General features: G+C 42.8%; 2 protein-coding genes across 3 annotated transcripts in view; one reads left to right on the forward strand and one right to left on the reverse strand.

Moving 5' to 3' along the window:
* LOC127605636 (ephrin type-B receptor 1-like) overlaps positions 1 to 18,695 on the reverse strand; it is a 152,037-nt gene that overhangs the window by 97,570 nt on the left and 35,772 nt on the right. For both annotated transcript variants that reach the window (XM_052073340.1, XM_052073339.1), the window contains exons 2-5: positions 11,467 to 11,531; positions 9,700 to 9,990; positions 7,737 to 7,955; positions 7,468 to 7,648 (exon numbers count right to left, since the gene is read on the reverse strand). In XM_052073340.1, coding sequence (XP_051929300.1) covers positions 7,468 to 7,648; positions 7,737 to 7,955; positions 9,700 to 9,990; positions 11,467 to 11,531 — 756 coding nt within the window. The remainder of the gene's footprint in view (positions 1 to 7,467; positions 7,649 to 7,736; positions 7,956 to 9,699; positions 9,991 to 11,466; positions 11,532 to 18,695) is intronic.
* LOC127605690 (uncharacterized) overlaps positions 1 to 18,695 on the forward strand; it is a 130,897-nt gene that overhangs the window by 58,861 nt on the left and 53,341 nt on the right. The window lies entirely within an intron of this gene.

The raw sequence follows: 18,695 nt of genomic DNA on the forward strand, positions 1-18,695 counted from the left end.
TATATATATATATATATATATATATATATTTATTTATTTATTTATTTATTTATATATTAGAGCTGTCAGTTTAGCTCGTTTTTATTGGCATTAATTTAAATGAATTTTAACAGGATTAAATTTTTTCTCGCGAGATTAACGCAGCACACGTCACAAGCGGATGTTACGTTGCTCTATAAATACAACAGAACAAAACAACAAGCGCGCTGCAGAAGTCCACGCCCATGTCTGTTTTGCCAGCCATGGCAGCGCAAGACACCGAAAACGGATACTTAAATAGTTTATTAATGGAAAGTTTACTTTTAAAAAGTTGCCAAATTGCTCCACTGACAAGATCAAAGTTACCGGTTCTTCTCTCTCTGTGTATCATACAGGTATACGATGTATGCCACTGACGCGATTGTTACTTGTTTGGAACTATTTTGTGTGGAAGGTTACAGCGTTCCGTGTCCATATAAATAGAGCGGGTGGAGCTTCTTTGTGTTCGTCTGACAGTGACAGTGCGCTGCTGTTGCAGCGACCTAGTGAAAATTAAATGTCTCCACTCTCCAGTGTTGTCATCGAACCAAGTGTAGTCATCCGAAATGAGGTAGACACAAAAACCGTAGAGAGACTTCCGCGCAAGAGGTACCAACATAATCAACATAGCCTGACTTTGTTAGGGGGAGTGAAACCCACCTCTTTCAGAATGGTTTGCCCCAGCAGCACGGGGGAATGCTTGCGCTTGTTTGTACGGCCGGTAGTTATGAATACAATGGCACATAACGAACACTTGTGTCCGGGGTCTCGTTATTCTCCAACAAACATACAGAAACAGACTGCTGTGTTCAAAGCAAACTTGAGAAAATCGAAGTATGCAACTATGGTTTAAATCCACTATAGGCTGAGTACTAGTTTACCTTAGATGTGCACTTTATAATGTTGTATTGCTTTGTTTTGATTTCATTAAAAAAGCTGTTAAAGCAGCTGTTGTGTGACAAAATATTTTTTTTCACTGTTGATGGACAGTAATATTGTGTGAGAGATTATGTGTGAACAACTGCTCCAAGTGAAAAATGTTCATGTAAAATTGAAATTATTTCAGTAAATATCTGCATTTGGCACATAGAAAACTGATTCATGATTCCAAGTTGATGAGAGCATTAAAATGGGGAAAAATAGGACAAAAAATGTAAAAGGAAATTCAGAAACGATAATATGTGCGGCCCGGTAGTCCAGTGGTTAGCACGTCGGCTTCACAGTGCAGAGGTACCGGGTTCGATTCCAGCTCCGGCCTCCCTGTGTGGAGTTTGCATGTTCTCCCCGGGCCTGCGTGGGTTTTCTCCGGGTGCTCCGGTTTCCTCCCACATTCCAAAAAAAACATGCGTGGCAGGCTGATTGAACACTCTAAATTGTCCCTAGGTGTGGGTGTGAGTGCAAATGGTTGTTCGTCTCTGTGTGCCCTGCGATTGGCTGGCAACTGATCCAGGGTGTCCCCCGCCTACTGCCCGAAGACGGCTGGGATGGGCTCCAGCACCCCCCGCGACCCTAGTGAGGATTAAGCGGCTCCGAAAATGGATGGATGGATGGATAAAAAATATGTGAGTAATCACGATTAATTTTTTAGTTCATTTGAGTTAATTATGACAATTGCATTTTTAATTAGATTAAATATTTTAATCGTTTGACAGCTCTAATATATATATATATATATATATATATATATTATACAGTATATATATCCATATACGACTTCAATTGTTCATCCGATGAATGTGTATGTGTGTATGGTTGTCTGTTGACACAATATGTGGCCTACAATTGGCTGGCGACCAGTCCAGGGTGTAATACCCCTCACGCCCAAAGTCAGCTTGGATAGGCTCCAGTATAACAGAGACTCTAGCCAGTGCTTTGAGTCGAAATGAATGAATTCCAGTACTCCCCTTATCCCTGTAACAATGCCTCAAACCAGCAGTGTAGTCTTTCTTGTTCTGTGTAATTATTAAAAGTGAATCAGAAGCTGCTCATCGTCACCACTTCATCGCCAGCCTGGGTTCTCCTTTGGCCATTTTAGGGCCCCGCCAACATTGGGTTTAACTGTATTAAACCAATGACGGTATAAAGAACCTGTTTCAAGTTTCTCTTTGCTGTCATATGTTTACATTCGTCACTACTTATTGTTCTTGCCACACGCTGGCCTTGCAAGACTGCCTCGCGAAGGACAGCCGTAGATCACAAAATCACAAAGCACGAGCGTGAAATATTTCAAGGGTACGGTGGGCTCATGTGGAGTATGCTTTAAAAAGTCCTGACACGCTAAGGCACAAGTGTCAATCTCAAGACCCCGGGGCCATATCTGGCCCGCTACATCATTTTATGTGGCCCCTGAGAGCATATCAAAAATGTCAACTTCTATGATGCGTTATACCAAAGTTTAATGTAATAAATAACAGTGATATTGTATGCATTTTATTTGTACCAAACCCCTCATTACAGTAACTTCACTTAATAGTTGAATAAACCATTATTCTTGACTTCTCTATATGGTTTCACAGTCATACCAGCCCTCCAAGGGCAACAGTAAATACAATGTGGCCCGGGACAAAAATGAGTTTGACACCCCTACGCTAAGGACTAAAACTGAGAAGTGTTAGTACTCTATACTGGTGCGTAAAGCACTGACTGTACCAAGAACAAACTGTATTGAAAATGGATGGACAGAAAAACTGGTGATTTTAACTCTTTCATACTCCCTGTAACCTGCTAACATGATAAGCAATCAACTGCAGTAACCGAACGTAATATTGAAAGTAATGTTCAAAGCTGCACACACGAACATTTGCTGACTAACAACCAGATGTATTCACTCGTCACATGAGACATTGGCACTGAAATGTTGCTTCACAGTCTCTGTTTGTTTATTTTATTTTACCTTCCCACTTTGTGTCCTTCCCTCCCAGAAGATAACTTCATTTAATGTGCTTCTTTTATCACTTTCCCATTTCTTTATATGTCTACTGTAATACCATATGACCATTTCTTTGAGTACAAAACTAATTTGCTCTTCTCTAATTAGTATAGAATGAAACAGATTCACTTATCATTTCACCTCGTGTACATGAACATCACACAAACACACACTGAGAGTAATTCATACAGACATAAGCACACACGATGGCTCAGTCTCGAGAGAAAAGGGCGGAAATGGGGAAAGAGGGCAGATAAAAAGAGCACAAATGAGAAACAAGATAGGATGAAGAGTATTTCTGTGCCATCTTCACCCAAACTTTCTTCTGCCGTGGGTTGCTCCCCTTCGAAAAAAAATAGATCTGAGAATGTTTCTGAATGTAAAACCTAGATTTTAGGAAGATCATTCAGACTGGAATGACTCAGCTGTGGGAGGCGCATCATTGATGATGTTTAATGGACCGAATGAGGACTTAAACATTAAAAAATGTTCGGCAGTAGCATACCAGTTCGCACCAGGGTTCTAAATTAACTTTTTTTAACACCAGCCAATCAGGATTTTCAAAGCCTTTTTTTTCTTTTTACTTGAGCTAACATAGCTTTTTTATCTATCTCAACTTGTCTTGTCCTGGTTGCACTCCAGAAAGTAGTGAGAAATAGAGGCATTCACGCTGGCAATGGCTGTCTTAAACTTCATTATCTAGTACTGGGCATAGTATTTATTGGAAATGAACAAGTCACTGCTCGAGGTACAAATGGCAGGTACAAAACAGCGTGGAACAGGGTTGCACATTGTTTGAATATCTTTCCGGTTCCAATTTCGGGTCCTTCTTTCAATTCCAGTTCCGAACAAATCTCAATTTTGATTCTTTTGAGGGGTCCAAATTATGTCTATTCAGTTTTAGCATCTCACAGCAGAGACCAAAACAACATTTGACATGGACTGAGTCATTTGGCCTGCACTATACAACAGTCTTTACCTTTTACACTGAGTGGCATGGCAGGAGAACAAGAAGATTGTTTTAATTTCTCACTTCGTTGTTTTCAACCAATCGGTCATCATTCGATAGGCCAAGCTAAACTCTTGAAAAATAATTTGTTGCTTTACCGACCTAACTGTTTTTTTTCAACTGTACAATATATATGAAACAAAATATATTGCAGTTCTCCAAATGTATCCCTATTAACATTTCACTTTTTGAATAACTTTACTATGAAGTTCTCAGTGGGTTATTTTAAACCAGGATTAATATCAAATTGATCAACTTGAATTTATAAGATCTTACTTAATTACCGATACTTTCCCGAGAGAACTGCACATTTGACACCTTAATGAAAATAAGAGTGGAAATGAGTACTATACTGAGCTCCAACTGATTGGCTGTGTCGGCAGACAAGTTCAAATTATAAGAAGGAACAGTGTGTGTTTACAATGTGCATGTTATGGACACACACACTTGTTTGAAAATTCGGTACATATGCTAATGTTCGCTGATTATTGGCATTTGAGTGGACCCACTGCTTCGTTGCTGGAAGTGTCAATGTGGCCAACAGACTCATCTTATTTTCTAACTCACCCAAATATGACACAGTTCAGCATGCTCTCGGCTTTGGCATTGAGCGGGAGGGGCCACCAAGACCGTCAGACATGGCAGTCTGTTAATTTTTACATGTCATGCAACATCCTTGGACAATGTAACCTTTTTGTAAGTGCGGCACTCAGGCGACATTTAGTGATTTAGTTTAAATATGTTAAAAGACACTTGTGATCAGTGTGTGGTACCCCTGCGCGTTGGTTTCTATTTATAAGAGTCCAACCCAAATTATACTGTATCTGACAGATACAACTGTCTCATGAATCACCGGCCAAACTGACTGTTAAGTTTTAATCATCACCTGCCGAAATAAATTTTAACTTGTATTTGTAATAATTTAGAACCCTGGTTAGCCAGAAGACTCGTGCTCAAATATCCATTGGAAGACATCTTTGTGAGGAGTTTGCATGTTTTCCCAGTACTTGTTTCTCTGGGTAAGTTCTTCTTTTCAGAAGCACAGTCAGAATCAGAATCAGTTTTAATGGCCAAATATGTGTTTGGCCAATAAACCCTACAGATGTGCCATTAAGGCTAACTCCAAACTGTAAATTGTCCAAAAGTGTGATTGTGAGTGTGAAAGTTTGTTAGTTTACTGACTGAAGACACCAATCTAGGGCATACCTCCAATGTTGTGGATTGTGTTTTTCAAGTCTGGTTTTCGAGGGCTTCTATCGCATCAACTAATAAAAGGCATTATCTGTGCTTGACAGAGGTCACCCAACTGAGAACATTGGTGGTGTGAGTACCCTCTTGAAATAGTTTAGTGTGTTTTTTCATTATTGTTTTTAATTTTTCTTTTTATGGCAGCCAAATAACTTTTTGGTAATCTTAACATATTCACAGACTCAGCAAAGTTTGCTTTTGTATTTTGGTTAAAATGTGTGTACCGGTATTTCAAGGGTCTCGAAATTGATCATTTCCAGTGTAAGTCTAACAAAATGGTAAATCAACGTACTGTGTGTAATTAGCAATTGTGTCCGAGTGAATAAGTATCAAAATAATATAAAAACACATATTCCACCGATTGGTCAAATGTTTGCTTGTGTTGGCGAAGGAAGTAAATGCCCGTTCACTTCAAGATTTATCAGGATTATTTCAAGATCACAAATGTCGCCAAATGTACGCCAAGAGTTTTAATGGTTTCTCTTGTCATGACGAAATTTTGAATTTTGATTATCAAAATTCCCTTTCCACAAGAAAAGTACAGGCAAATGTTTGCGACCTTTAACAAACCCTGACAAGAATGCAACGTTCGCTACCTTCGCTCACACTCACAAACGTTCGACCCTCAGTGGGAAATGTGCTTAACATTTTGTGAGTTGCAGCGTTTGTCACATTTTAGCGAAGGGCGGGCGCATCAGTAAATGTTGCCGGTCTATCATTGACCAGCAGCCGGGTTACCGTCACTATCACCTCTATTTGATTTTTTTTCAGCCTGTCTGATTTGTCATTTTCTCCATATTCCCCCTCTTCTTACATTAGCTGCTATCTTGTCTTAGCTGTGTGTTTAATGCACAGCATGTTTGCACTGAGGAGGATTGAGAGGAAGAAATTTAATCTATGCTGCATGTCATACATAAAGCACATTTGACAATACACTATACATATAATACACTATAGATGACCTTGACCTTGACCTTCAGTTGATCACATGTCAGTTGACATGGATAATGTCATGCCCCAATGAAAAAGTGCCAGTTTAGTGGGTAGTGCAGGAGCACCAGAGGTGTCGCTTTATTTCTTTGCTTCGGTGGTTGAAGTACCGCTCTGTGCCTTTATTATTATTATTTTTTTTTACTTTATTTATTTTTAACTATGTTTATCATTTCTTGCAGCCATCCGGGAGCTGTACAAGCCATTTTGTTTCACCTGTGTATTGAAGAATGAAACAATTTCAATGTAGTGACAAATCTGCAGACAAGAAACACAAATTTACTGGGCTGACCTTGCCCTATTGATCAGTGGGGGCAGCATGGTTCAGCAATAAAGTGGCCGTCTTGTAACCCAGAGGTCTGGGATTCGATGCCCAGCCATTTCTACTGTGTTGAAGTGGACTTGAGTAAGATACTGAAGCCCCAGTCGCTCGTAATGCCGCATCATCAGTAAGTGAATGAGGTAACAGGCGTGAAGCACTTTGAGGAGCCGAGGTAGAATAGTACTATACAAGAGAGTGACAGCCCATTTATCATTTAATCTGGAAGCCAGTTGAACCGGGACGACCAGAAAAAGGGACAGGCTTGGAGAATTGGATCCAAGATTTCATTAGCAGGCAAAACAAACAGGTAGGTCACCAGATTGACTGTGACATTTGACATTTTCTTTTGATGTTCTATCAGCAGATGTGGAGCCCCTCCTCCAATCGAAGCTTGGTGTATTCACTCCCATGTACAAACACAGCGAGACATGCGCCGTGTTTCCGTTAGTCGTCAGCAAAGCGGGAGTCCGTCAGTGATGGAATGAAAAGGTCCAACAGTACTGTCCCGATTCGTGACGCTTCCGGTGACAGTCGAAAACCCGTTTCCAGCAGTGCTAAGTCCGTCAGTTTTTAGAATTGTCATAGGCCAAAAAACAGGCGTCTGTCAACTTCCGTCAGTTCTGCCAAAATGTCCACGACTGATTTTAACATTAGTTATTCTTCTGTATGTGTAGATACAAGCCTAGTGCAAAGAAGAGGGTTGCTGAGTTGTATTCGGAAATTTTGAATACTTTACTATTACCTAGTGTGACGTGGTGTGAAGACACAGAACCCTTGTTCTCTTATACATAGCCATGCGATAGGCTCATTATAAAAACAATTAATTTAGTTTACAAGACACAGTGGTGTAAAGTACATTCTTCAAATATGGATTTTTTTCTCCCAGTTTTGTTTTTCTGAGTACATTTGGGATTTCATGAGCTACAAAAATAAAAAATAAAAAAGATTCACCTCTGCACAGGTTGTCACCGTCCGGTTCATACCCGGCCTTACAGCTGCAGCTGCCAATGGGTACCATCCACTCTCCATCGCCGTTACAGTAAAGCTTTATGGGCACATCCACTTCCTCTGCATTGGGGATACAACTTCCTCTGGCAATGACAAGTGATGTGGATTCTGCTCCAGTAAGTGTCTGGAAAGATGCATATAAATAATTCACCTCAAATCCGGTCCACAAAACTATGCTATCAAAGAAAAGAGCAACTGGGTACATTCCGTACCTCTGGGAAGTAAGCAAAGTTCTGAACTATGCTGGGACATTTTTTGAAGAAAACTCTGACGGCAAGGAGGGACATACAGGCTCCTAGATCCTGGAAAGCCAAATGAAAGCCTTTTCCTTTGGAAAGTGGGCCAAAACTTCGAACTTCTGTGTTCACCTTCATCAACCTCCCACCAAAATCGACTTGGGAAAAACTCTCATCTGCGGCAATGGTGTCCACCTATTGGATAAGACAGAGTAGGTGAACCAGCAAAATCATTAAGTACCGTGCGGGTCTGTGCACTTGCAGTGTTGTTTGAATTAACTTTTCAACAAAAGTAGGACAAATATCAAGAAAATATCAAATATCAAAAAACAGCTATCCGCAAAAACTTTGTAGAGGTGTTGTCCTAGGTTATTTGATGATTTGTTGGAAACAAGAGCTTCTTAACAACTGACCTGTCCAATATAGGCTACTTGATAGAGGCAAAATACAGGAAATAGAATGATTGTAGCGGCACGGGGTCCGTCAGCATTCCATTTATTGAGATATTGGAACAGCTGGTGAGGTGAACAGCTTCCTGTTGATACCAACGCAAGTGTCACCCCTTAGTTACTGAATACCCACATTTTATGTAATGTTGCACACTGGGGTGATGTAGCAGCACACAATGTATATTGAGGTAACATTCTACCAAGATTTATGGGTTCAGCAATGCTATTTTGAATAATATGGTACCTTGATTTACAAGTTATTTTTATTCCCACTCAAATTAATTAGTCAACTATCAAATCAAATCTCCTCATTTAAATCAAATCAAAGTCGTTTACGCCATGGCGGTGTTTTTCAGGTTTATGTTTCACTCTGGGACATGAGTTACATTTTGGGGGGAGATTTATATGACAAAAAATCTAGCCTAAGAATAGTTGAGATCAACTGGCATCCAGAATCCCTGTTCCCTAATCGTGGCAGCGAATGAGTTCCGGTTAGAAATTTTTGCTTCTAAAAATGAAAACATTCACCTTTTTAATTTAAAGATAGTTCAACTAGAATCCTGCTTCACATTGTGGCCAAAGGGAGTATTCAGAAAAAGCCAGAAACAATCTGATCAATTGAATTAGGAGGGTTGAAGTCGGGAGAGATCGAAAACAGGCAGGAGATGGCTCTCTAGGAACCGGAGTTCCCTACCCCTCGTGTAACCGGTGAGGTCTTACTCTTGCGGTGTCAACCCAACTCGGGGCTCAAACCGCGCTGCCACTAAATCACCGGTTTGCGAGCACAGGGGACAACTGAGTTATAATTCCGGTCCACCAACTCAGCTCAGTTCCGTATTTGAAGGAACACGAAGAGGTTTTACTGACGTACTAAGCGACCTACATTTTTCTTAAAAATCTATAATAATCATAATCATAATAATCAGTGGCTATGAGACTGACGGGGCGCAAAAGCTGTGGTGTACACCAGCACAAAATACACATTATCTAGTTGGGCAGTCCTGGTTTATAATACAGGCTGTATTCTGAAATTAATGGGAGATGAGAGTCAGTTTACCTCAGTAAACACACACACACACACACACACACACACACACACACACACACACACACACACACACACACACACACGCGCGCACACACACACACACACACACACACACACACACACACACACACACACACACAAGTCCACCTCAGGATAAGGCACAGGACACACAAAAAATTGGACAATGGTAATCTAAGGATGTGAAATCAGTCACGCGATTAATTGATTACGAGCGTCTGCTCCTTGTATCTGGCAAGTGTTTATCATTTGGTTTGTGTGTGTTTGACTATTTGTACCATTCAGTAAACAGCTGAAAGTGCATCGGCTCATGTGCATCTCAATTTGTTTGTCACTTCACTGGAGCGGCAGCATATTTGAAGCACACTCTTTAATCCCATTTGGACTCACAGCAAATGTAAACATGTAAGTTGCATGCAATTACCTTAAGAAAGGGGGCATTTGCCCAGTATTCAACCCCTCGGATGCCCTCTGACACAGCCCTGTCTGTTTCCAGGTAGTAAAGATTGAACGTCTCTTTGCAGGAGCCAAGAACACTGGGGATGGAGGCACAGTCTCGTACAGTGAAGCGGATTTCCACATAGATACGCAGTGCTGCCCGTCTGTCAACGTATGTGGTGAGGAGCCAGTTGTTCTGGCTGGGCTCGAACACATTGCACACTTGATATGTCCTGATGGTGTTGAGGTTCTCATCATAGCCACTCACCTCCTCCCACTGGGGAAAATGTGAGTGTGTCAAAGAAACAGGCAGGCGGGTGGTTGGAATGAGTGTGGACAGAAAGGGAGAGGAGAGAGGAGAAGCAAAACCATTAATGGCTTTCCCTAAACCTTGCTACACATTTCACTGAGTTTTCTCGTCATCTGCATAATTTCCCTCTTCTCAGTCTTGTTCATTGCTGCACCGTGTTGTGTATCTACTGGATTATCAGCAATAGACATTTCAAACACACAAATCATCACTTTGGCTGAAGCTGACTGAAATATCTAATGCGGTTACGAACGGTGGAATGATGCATTTGTCTGACTTGCGTGTGCAGGTGGTGTGGCTTCAGTTCCCACTCAGTGACGGTGTGAATGTGAGTGTGAATGGTTGCCTGTCTCAGTGCCCTGTGATTGAGTGACAACCTATTCAGGGTGCAGCCTGATTTTTGCCCGATGCAAGCTGGGATTTGCTCCGGCCCTCTGGATAAGAAAATGGAATAGATGGAACATATAATGAGTGAAAACATGATTCACTGCAACAGAAAATAAGAAAAAAAAAGATCCAGGGGCAGCCTAAGTGATATATTTTTCACCTACAAAGAAAAATAGGGGTCTTTATTTTATAAGCTATAGATGAAAAATAATATTAACTATGCAAATTTCGGAAAAAAAGTTGGAGTCGGCGCAATGCTTGAACATTTTGAGTGACCTCCAAATTTCACTGTCACTATTGTGACATGAGTTCTTGCATGTAAGACAATGCATTTTGGTGATTTACAATACAGTCTGTGGAAAAAGTGGATGGGGTTGCAGACTGCAATTCTTTCTTCAACCCTTTCTTGCACCAATAACGAAAACCTGTCACCTGATAACATCATAAACTGTCAACTGTAGTAACCGCTGTCCTTGAAAGGGTTAAACTTAAACGCCGTGAAGTTTCCAATTCCAGCATCTCAGCCGGTGACATCTATGATCCTGGGTTATCAATTCTGGTCGCTGGAGCCTTCAATCTTGCCCCTCTCTCTCATCTATAAACAGCTTCATACAGCATGTTCAACAGGATGCAATACATCTCAGCAAGTATATCCTAAATGCCAAGGTAAAGAGCAAAAATTATAAATGAGAAAAGACTTATGCATATGTAATTTAATGTGTGTATTTATTTTAGTCAGTATTGTGCTTTATGTTTTATGTACAGGATTTGATTACATGCTGCCAATGCTGTTAAAGTGCTCCGGAAATTTAAGTTGAGCTGAGCTGAGTTAAATTGAGATTTTGCTTTTTTTGTATTCAAAATAAAACAACACTTTCATGGAATCCATCGGAAAATTTGTTTGCATTTCATTAGAGCACTAATATAATACTATCAATCCTGTTTCATCTGAAAAACGGATCATCTTCAAGTGTACTCAAACTATTCAACTGGCACACAAGCATATTCACACTCACATATCCATTCTCAAAACAAACAAACAAAAAATGCTCATACGCCATTGGCAGGGAATGAGATCCAGCCAAGCTCAGCCGTCGCTGTCCTCGTATCCATCACTGTATCTGTCACAAAGAAAAGAGGACAGAATGGTTGATTACATTTATAATTGAAGCAAAATTGATTTAATAACTGAATACAACTGTGTGAATAATCCTTATTTCAACAAGCTTGCATACTTTCAGAAATAAAATAAGATAATATATCCCTTTATTTGTCCCGCAATGGGGAAATTATAGTCAGAATTCAGAAAGGAAAATACTGGGTAGGGAGAGGGAAAAAGTGTGTGTTGTGAAGGATGGCCATGATATTTAATTATTCAGTCAGTAGAAATGCTGTCTATTGTCTCTAATTGATTACATTTTGAAGTAGAGAGCACCATGCACTGTTTGGCTACTACCCCTTATCCTCACAAGGGTCGCGGGCATGTAGGAGCATATCCCAGTTGTCTTCGGGCAACCAGTTCAGGGTGGACCCCACTGGGGACCACCCTGAACTGGTTGCCACACATAGACAAACAACCATTCACGCGGAAAATCACACCAAGGGACATTTTAAGAGTGTTCAATAAACCTACCGTGCATGTTTCTGAAATGTAAGAGGAAACCGGAGTATCTGGAGAAAACCCACGCAGGCAAGGGGAGAATACTCAAACTCCACACAGGAAGGGTGAAGCCCAGAATGATACCCTGGACCTCTGTACTGTGAGACAGACGTGCTCATTATCCGAGTTTCAACGATCTTTGTTGAGCTACAACATTCACAACTTCCACCATTCCAAAAATAATCCATCCATCCATTTTCTGAACCGCTTGATCCTCACAAGGGTCGCGGGGGGTGCTGGAGCCTATCCCAGCTGTTTTTTTGTATTCTATACTGTCTTCGGGCAGTAGGCGGGGGACACTCTGAACCGGTTGCCAGCCAATTGCAGGGCACACAGAGACAAACAACCATCCATGCTCACATTCACACCTAGGGACAATTTTTTAGAGAGTTCAATCAGCCTGCCACGCATGTTTTTGGAATGTGGGAGGAAACCGGAGTACCCGGAGAAAACCCACGCAGGCCCGGGGAGAACATGCAAACCCCACACAGGGAGGCCGGAGCTGTAATTGAACCTCTGCACTGTGAAGTCAACGTGCTAACCACTGGACTACCGGGCTGCCCCATTCAAAAAATAATAAAGAAATAACGTGGTAGCTGGAAGTGCATTGTCCTACACCAGGGGTGTCCAAACTTTTTGCCAAGGGGGCCAGATTTTATGTGGCAAAATGTCGGGGGGCCGACCTTGGCTGACATTCTTTACATTGAACAACAATATTGTTCAACAAATTTTAGTAAGCCAGTCTGTTTCACATTTCCATTTTTATTTTAATTTCAACAATCTTAAGAATTTCTTTTGGTTCATTTGAAACAGGTATATCACGTGCAACTGCTTATTCACTTGACTTTTTCTTAAACAGAAGTCTCCTGAGTGCAAATTGATTGATTTGAAACATAAAATGTATCACCATGACTTTTCAATAGTCACAAAACCTTTGACTCGAACAACAGGGAAATGAACAAGCAATACACATATCCACAACTGCAAGGATCATTTGAAATATGACATATCAGTCAATATAAACACGGAGTGATGTCTTGTTAACTCTTGAGTGATGCCCTCTAGTCTCTAAATGCTATTACTCATTTAGTGAATGCTATTACTCATTTAGCCACTAGAGGGAAGCAGTACTCTATGAAACATCACTCACCAGTCAATGCAACACGTGTTCCATTGCGCCTAACCTGCGGGCCAGACGGCACTGATTTTATGACAGGGGCCGAGGGCCGGATGAAATTCGACCGCGGGCCGGATTTGGCCCGCGGGCCGGACTTTGGACATGCCTGTCCTACACTTTTGAAACACTCTCATCCACACTAATGAAAACGCTGTCATCCACGCTTTGACCCCAAGCTCATACACAAATTTGACTCTCTCTCTCTCTCTCTCTCTCTCTCTCTCTCTCTCTCTCTCTCTCTCTCTCTCTCTCTCTCTCTCTCTCTCTCTCTCTCTCTCTCTCTCTCTCTCTCTCTCTCTCTCTCTCTCTCTCTCTCTCTCTCTCTCTCTCTCTCTCTCTCTCTCTCTCTCTCTCTCTCTCTCTCTCTCTCTCTCTCTCTCTCTCTCTCTCTCTCTCTCTATATATATATACTGTATACACACAGTATATACATACACATATATATGACACTCCACCATTATTTCGCTCTGGACAGTCCCAGGCAATAATGATATTAATATCCTATCACAGCATAATATTGGAAACTGCCTTTCGTCATGAGAACACGTGCATCAAATCTTATGTTGTTAAATGATTAGTATCCAAGTCAAAACATGAACAACAAACACAGTATAAACTCAGTGGCCAGCGAATTATGTACACTAGGGAAATAAAATGCAACACATGGACAAAAAAATTAACATCTCACTGATACAGCTGACAAAAGTTAGACATTATACAAAGCCCCCAAGATACAACCTTTCGTATAGTAAAGCATGGTGAGACAACGACATCTCACTGAGTGGGGGGGGGGGGGGGGGGGGGGCGCAGGCAAACAAGCCACTTGATTCCTCGCATGCCCTCCTCCTCCTCCTACATTTGTTCATGCTGTCACCCTGCTTCTCATTATCTCCCTTCCTCCTCACACCCTCCCCACCTTCATCCTCTCCTTCACTCTTCTTCTCTTTTATCCACCCCCCTCACTTTGGGTGTCTCTGTTTTTGTCAGTGAGCTTGCCTAATTACAGCAGAATCAGCCTTTTTTTCCTCAGCTCTCCCAAGAGAATGAAGGTCATTTTGGGAAATGAAATGCTTGTCAGAGGGAATGTATTCCACTATCAGTAATCACAGAGCAAAGCTTATTCAAACAGTAACAATTGTCACCATCCAATTTGTAGCTTCAGTGCATTTAGTGATGTCTTGTCACCAAACATTCTGTGGAAAAAAAAAACACTGGAAAAAATGTAGAGGAGGTCCTTTTTGGTATTTGCGTAATTCTTGGCACTCTCCTCGACCATTCCAAGGTCTTTGTAGTTGGTGTACAAAGAACAAGCCTAAAACATTAATGTCACCATTTCAACATAAGAAATCATAGAAGTATTATATGGCAGCAATTTTCAAAGAGGGCTTTTGGTTCAGGGCTTGGCAGGGAGAATAATAATATGCATTTATATTTTATGCTGCTCCGCAACCCAGACCATTTTAGTGAGGATTTGTATCAAGGAATTTAAATTTACCCTTTGAATCACGATGACATCTGAGGACTGAAGAGTGGTATTTCACAAGCTATTTAGTATGCACAGCTGTAGACAGATATGGGAAACAAATAAACAAACAAACAGACAAACAGACAAACAAACCAACCTCCAGTCCATACCTTTAATCTTGTTTAGAGAGAGGAAAGAACTAGAATCTCTCTCAGCTCACCGGACACAAAGTGGACACCAGAGCTTATCTTATCTTTCCACCATACAGTGCTTTTTCTAGAACCTGGTCATCCGCGGTAAAAAATGAGGCAATACTGAGTGGATGACGCGATTGCTTGACGCTACATTGCAACAAATGACAAGAACAACCAAACATGCTATTTTATTATTGTGACGTGGCTGGATGCTGTTAATATTTTACACCTCTCTTAACTGCAGCAATCTATTTTGGCCATCAGTCACCACTTGAATATGTTCATCACCTTACTATAGCAAGTAAATACACGAGCTGTTTGATCTCCATTGCTGTTGATTTTTAAAATGTCTGATTTGAAGTGCTGAACGCATTATGTTTGTGTATATTTTGCAGATCACCACGGTATCACTCTGAAGTGAAGTGAAGCCTTCTTTGATGTTGTTCTGTTCTTTTTTTAATGTCTTTCATGTTGTGTTTATATATCCATCCACCCATCCCTTTTCTGATCCACTTATGCTCACAAGGGTCACCAATATTGTGCTGGAGCCTATCATAGCTGTCTTCGGGCAGCATGCGGGGTACAACCGAAACTGGTTGCCAGCCAAATTTGCTGAAGCCATAGCTAAATGTATGGCTACTGCATGCAAGCCTGTCAACATTGTCCACAGCTCGACTCAAGCTGAAATTATTCACATTGCATCTAACGCAAATCGCAGGGCACACAGAGAAAACAACCTTGCACGCCCACATTCATACCTAGGGACAATTTTTAGAGCGTTCAATCAGCCTACCACGCATGTTTTTGGAATGTGGGAGGAAACCGGAGTACCCGGAGAAAACCCACGCAGGCCCGGGGAGAACATGCAAACTCCACACAGGGAGGCCGAAGCTGGAATTGAACCCGGTACCTCTGCACTGTAAAGTCGACATGATAACCACTGGACTAACATATATATATAAAAAAAATCCTCATCTCACCCCTCGGGTGGTGTCCGTCCCTCATTCAGCTCGGGTCCTCTACCAGAGGCCAGGAAGCTTGAGGGTTCTGCGCAGTATCCTTGCTGTTCCCAGCACTGCACATTTCTGGACTGAGAGGTCCGATGTTGTTCCAGGGATCTGTTGCAACCACTCATCTAGTTTGGGGGTCACTGCCCCGAGTGCTCCGACCACCACAGGCACGACTGTCACCTTTACCTTCCAGGCTCTCTCCAGCTCCTCTCTGAGCCCTTGGTATTTTTCGAGTTTCTCATGTTCCTTCTTCCTGATGTTTCCATCACTTGGGACCGCTACATCCACTACAACGGCTTTCCTCTGCCCTTTATCTATGATCACGATATCTGGTTGGTTCGCCATTACCATCTTGTCAGTCTGGATCTGGAAGTCCCACAGGATCTTCGCTCTGTCATTCTCCACCACCTTCAGAGGTGTTTCCCATTTTGACCTTGGGGTTTCCAGCCCATACTCCGCACAGATGTTTCGGTAGACTATGCCAGCCACCTGGTTATGGCGTTCCATGTAGGCTTTCCCTGCCAGCATCTTACACCCTGCAGTTATGTGTTGGATCGTCTCAGGTGCCTCTTTGCACAACCTACACCTTGGGTCTTGTCTGGTGTGGTATATCTGCGCCTCGATGGCTCTGGTGCTCAAGGCCTGTTCCTGAGCAGCCAGGATGAGTGCCTCTGTTCTGTGCTGTCCTTCAGGCCAGCCCTCTCTAGCCACTGATAGGACTTCTTGAGATCAGCCACTTCAGTTATGGTCCGGTGGTACATCCCGTGTAGGGGCTTGTCCTCCCATGATGGTCCCTCTTCCAGCGCCTCATCTTCTGTTCCCCATTGTCTGAGACATTCTCTGAGTACGTCATCCGTTGGAGCCTTCTCCTTGATGTATTCATGGAGCTTGGATGTTTCATCCTGGACAGTGGCTCTCACACTCACTAGCCCCCGGCCTCCTTCCTTTCGGCTTGCGTACAGTTTCAGGGGGCTGGATTTGGGATGGAACCCTCCATGCATGGTTAGGAGCTTTCGGGTCTTAACGTCCGTGGTCTGAATCTCTTCCTTTGGCCACCTTATTATTCCTGCAGGGTATCTGATAACTGGCAGGGCATAGTTGTTTATTGCCCGGGTCTTGTTCTTGCCATTGAGCTGGCTTCTTAGGACTTGGCTCACTCGCTGGAGGTATTTGTCCGTAGCCGCTTTCCTTGTTGCCAGTTCGAGGTTGCCATTGGCTTGTGGTATACCGAGGTACTTGTAGCTGTCCTCAATGTCTGCTATTGTTCCTTCAGGGAGTGAGACCCTTTCAGTGCGGACTACCTTTCCTCTCTTAGTCATCATCCAACTACATTTCTCAAGCCCGAATGACATCCCGATGTCGCTGCTGTAGATCCTGGTTGTGTGGATCAGGGAATCTATGTCCCTTTCGCTCTTAGCATAAAGCTTTATGTCATCCATGTAGAGGAGGTGACTGATTGTAGCTCCATTTCTGAGGCGGTATCCATAGCCTGTCTTGGTGATTACTTGGCTTAGGGGGTTCAGTCCTATGCAGAACAGCAGTGGGGAGAGTGCATCACCTTGGTATATGCCACATTTGATGGACACTTGGGTAAGTGGCTTGCCATTGGCTTCAAGTGTGGTTTTCCACATCCTCATCGAGTTCGCAACGAAGGCTCTTAGGGTCCTGTTCACCTTATACAACTCCAAGCATTCAGTGATCCATGTATGTGGCATCGAGTCATAGGCTTTCTTGTAATCAATCCAAGCTGTGCACAGGTTGGTACGTCGGGACCTACAGTCTTGTGCGACTGTTCTGTCAACCAGGAGCTGATGTTTGGCTCCTCTGGTATCTCTACCAATGCCCTTCTGCGCTTCGTTCATGTATTGATCCATGTGTCCACTTATCTTAGCCGCAATGATGCCTGACATGAGCTTCCATGTTGTGGAGAGACAGGTTATTGGCCGATAGTTGGATGGGGCTGCACCCTTCGAGGGATCCTTCATGATCAGGATCGTTCGCCCTTCGGTTAGCCATTCTGGGTGAGTCCCATCCCTCAGCAGCTGGTTCATTTGTACTGCTAGGCGCTCATGGAGTGCTGTGAGTCTCTTTAGCCAGTAGGTGTGGACCATGTCCGGGCCTGGTGCTGTCCAGTTCTTCATATCTGAGACTCTTTCCTGTATGTCTGCCACTGTTATGGTAACTGGGTTCTGTTCAGGGAGGTTGCTGTGCTCCTCTCTCAGGGTCACCAGCCATTGTGCACTGCTGTTATGTGCAACCTCCTTCTCCCATATGCCTTTCCAGTACCTTTCAGTTTCCAGTTTTGGTGGGTCAGCTCTGTTGTTAGGACCCTGCCACTGAGCGTACACTTTCGCAGGTTGTGTTGCGAACAGCCTGTTTGTTCGTCTGGCCTCATTCTCTTTCGTGTACCGCGTTAAGCGACTGGACAGGGCTTGGAGCCTTTGTTTGGCAGTTTCGAGTGCTTCAGGTACCTCCCTGAACAGAACCCAGTTACCATAACAGTGGCAGACATACAGGAAAGAGTCTCAAATATGAAGAACTGGACAGCACCAGGCCCGGACATGGTCCACACCTACTGGCTAAAGAGACTCACAGCACTCCATGAGCGCCTAGCAGTACAAATGAACCAGCTGCTGAGGGATGGGACTCACCCAGAATGGCTAACCGAAGGGCGAACGATCCTGATCATGAAGGATCCCTCAAAGGGTGCAGTCCCAATCCAACTATCGGCCAATAACCTGTCTCTCCACAACATGGAAGCTCATGTCAGGCATCATTG

The sequence above is a fragment of the Hippocampus zosterae genome, chromosome 8 (assembly GCF_025434085.1).
Source record: "Hippocampus zosterae strain Florida chromosome 8, ASM2543408v3, whole genome shotgun sequence".
NCBI lineage: Eukaryota > Metazoa > Chordata > Actinopteri > Syngnathiformes > Syngnathidae > Hippocampus > Hippocampus zosterae.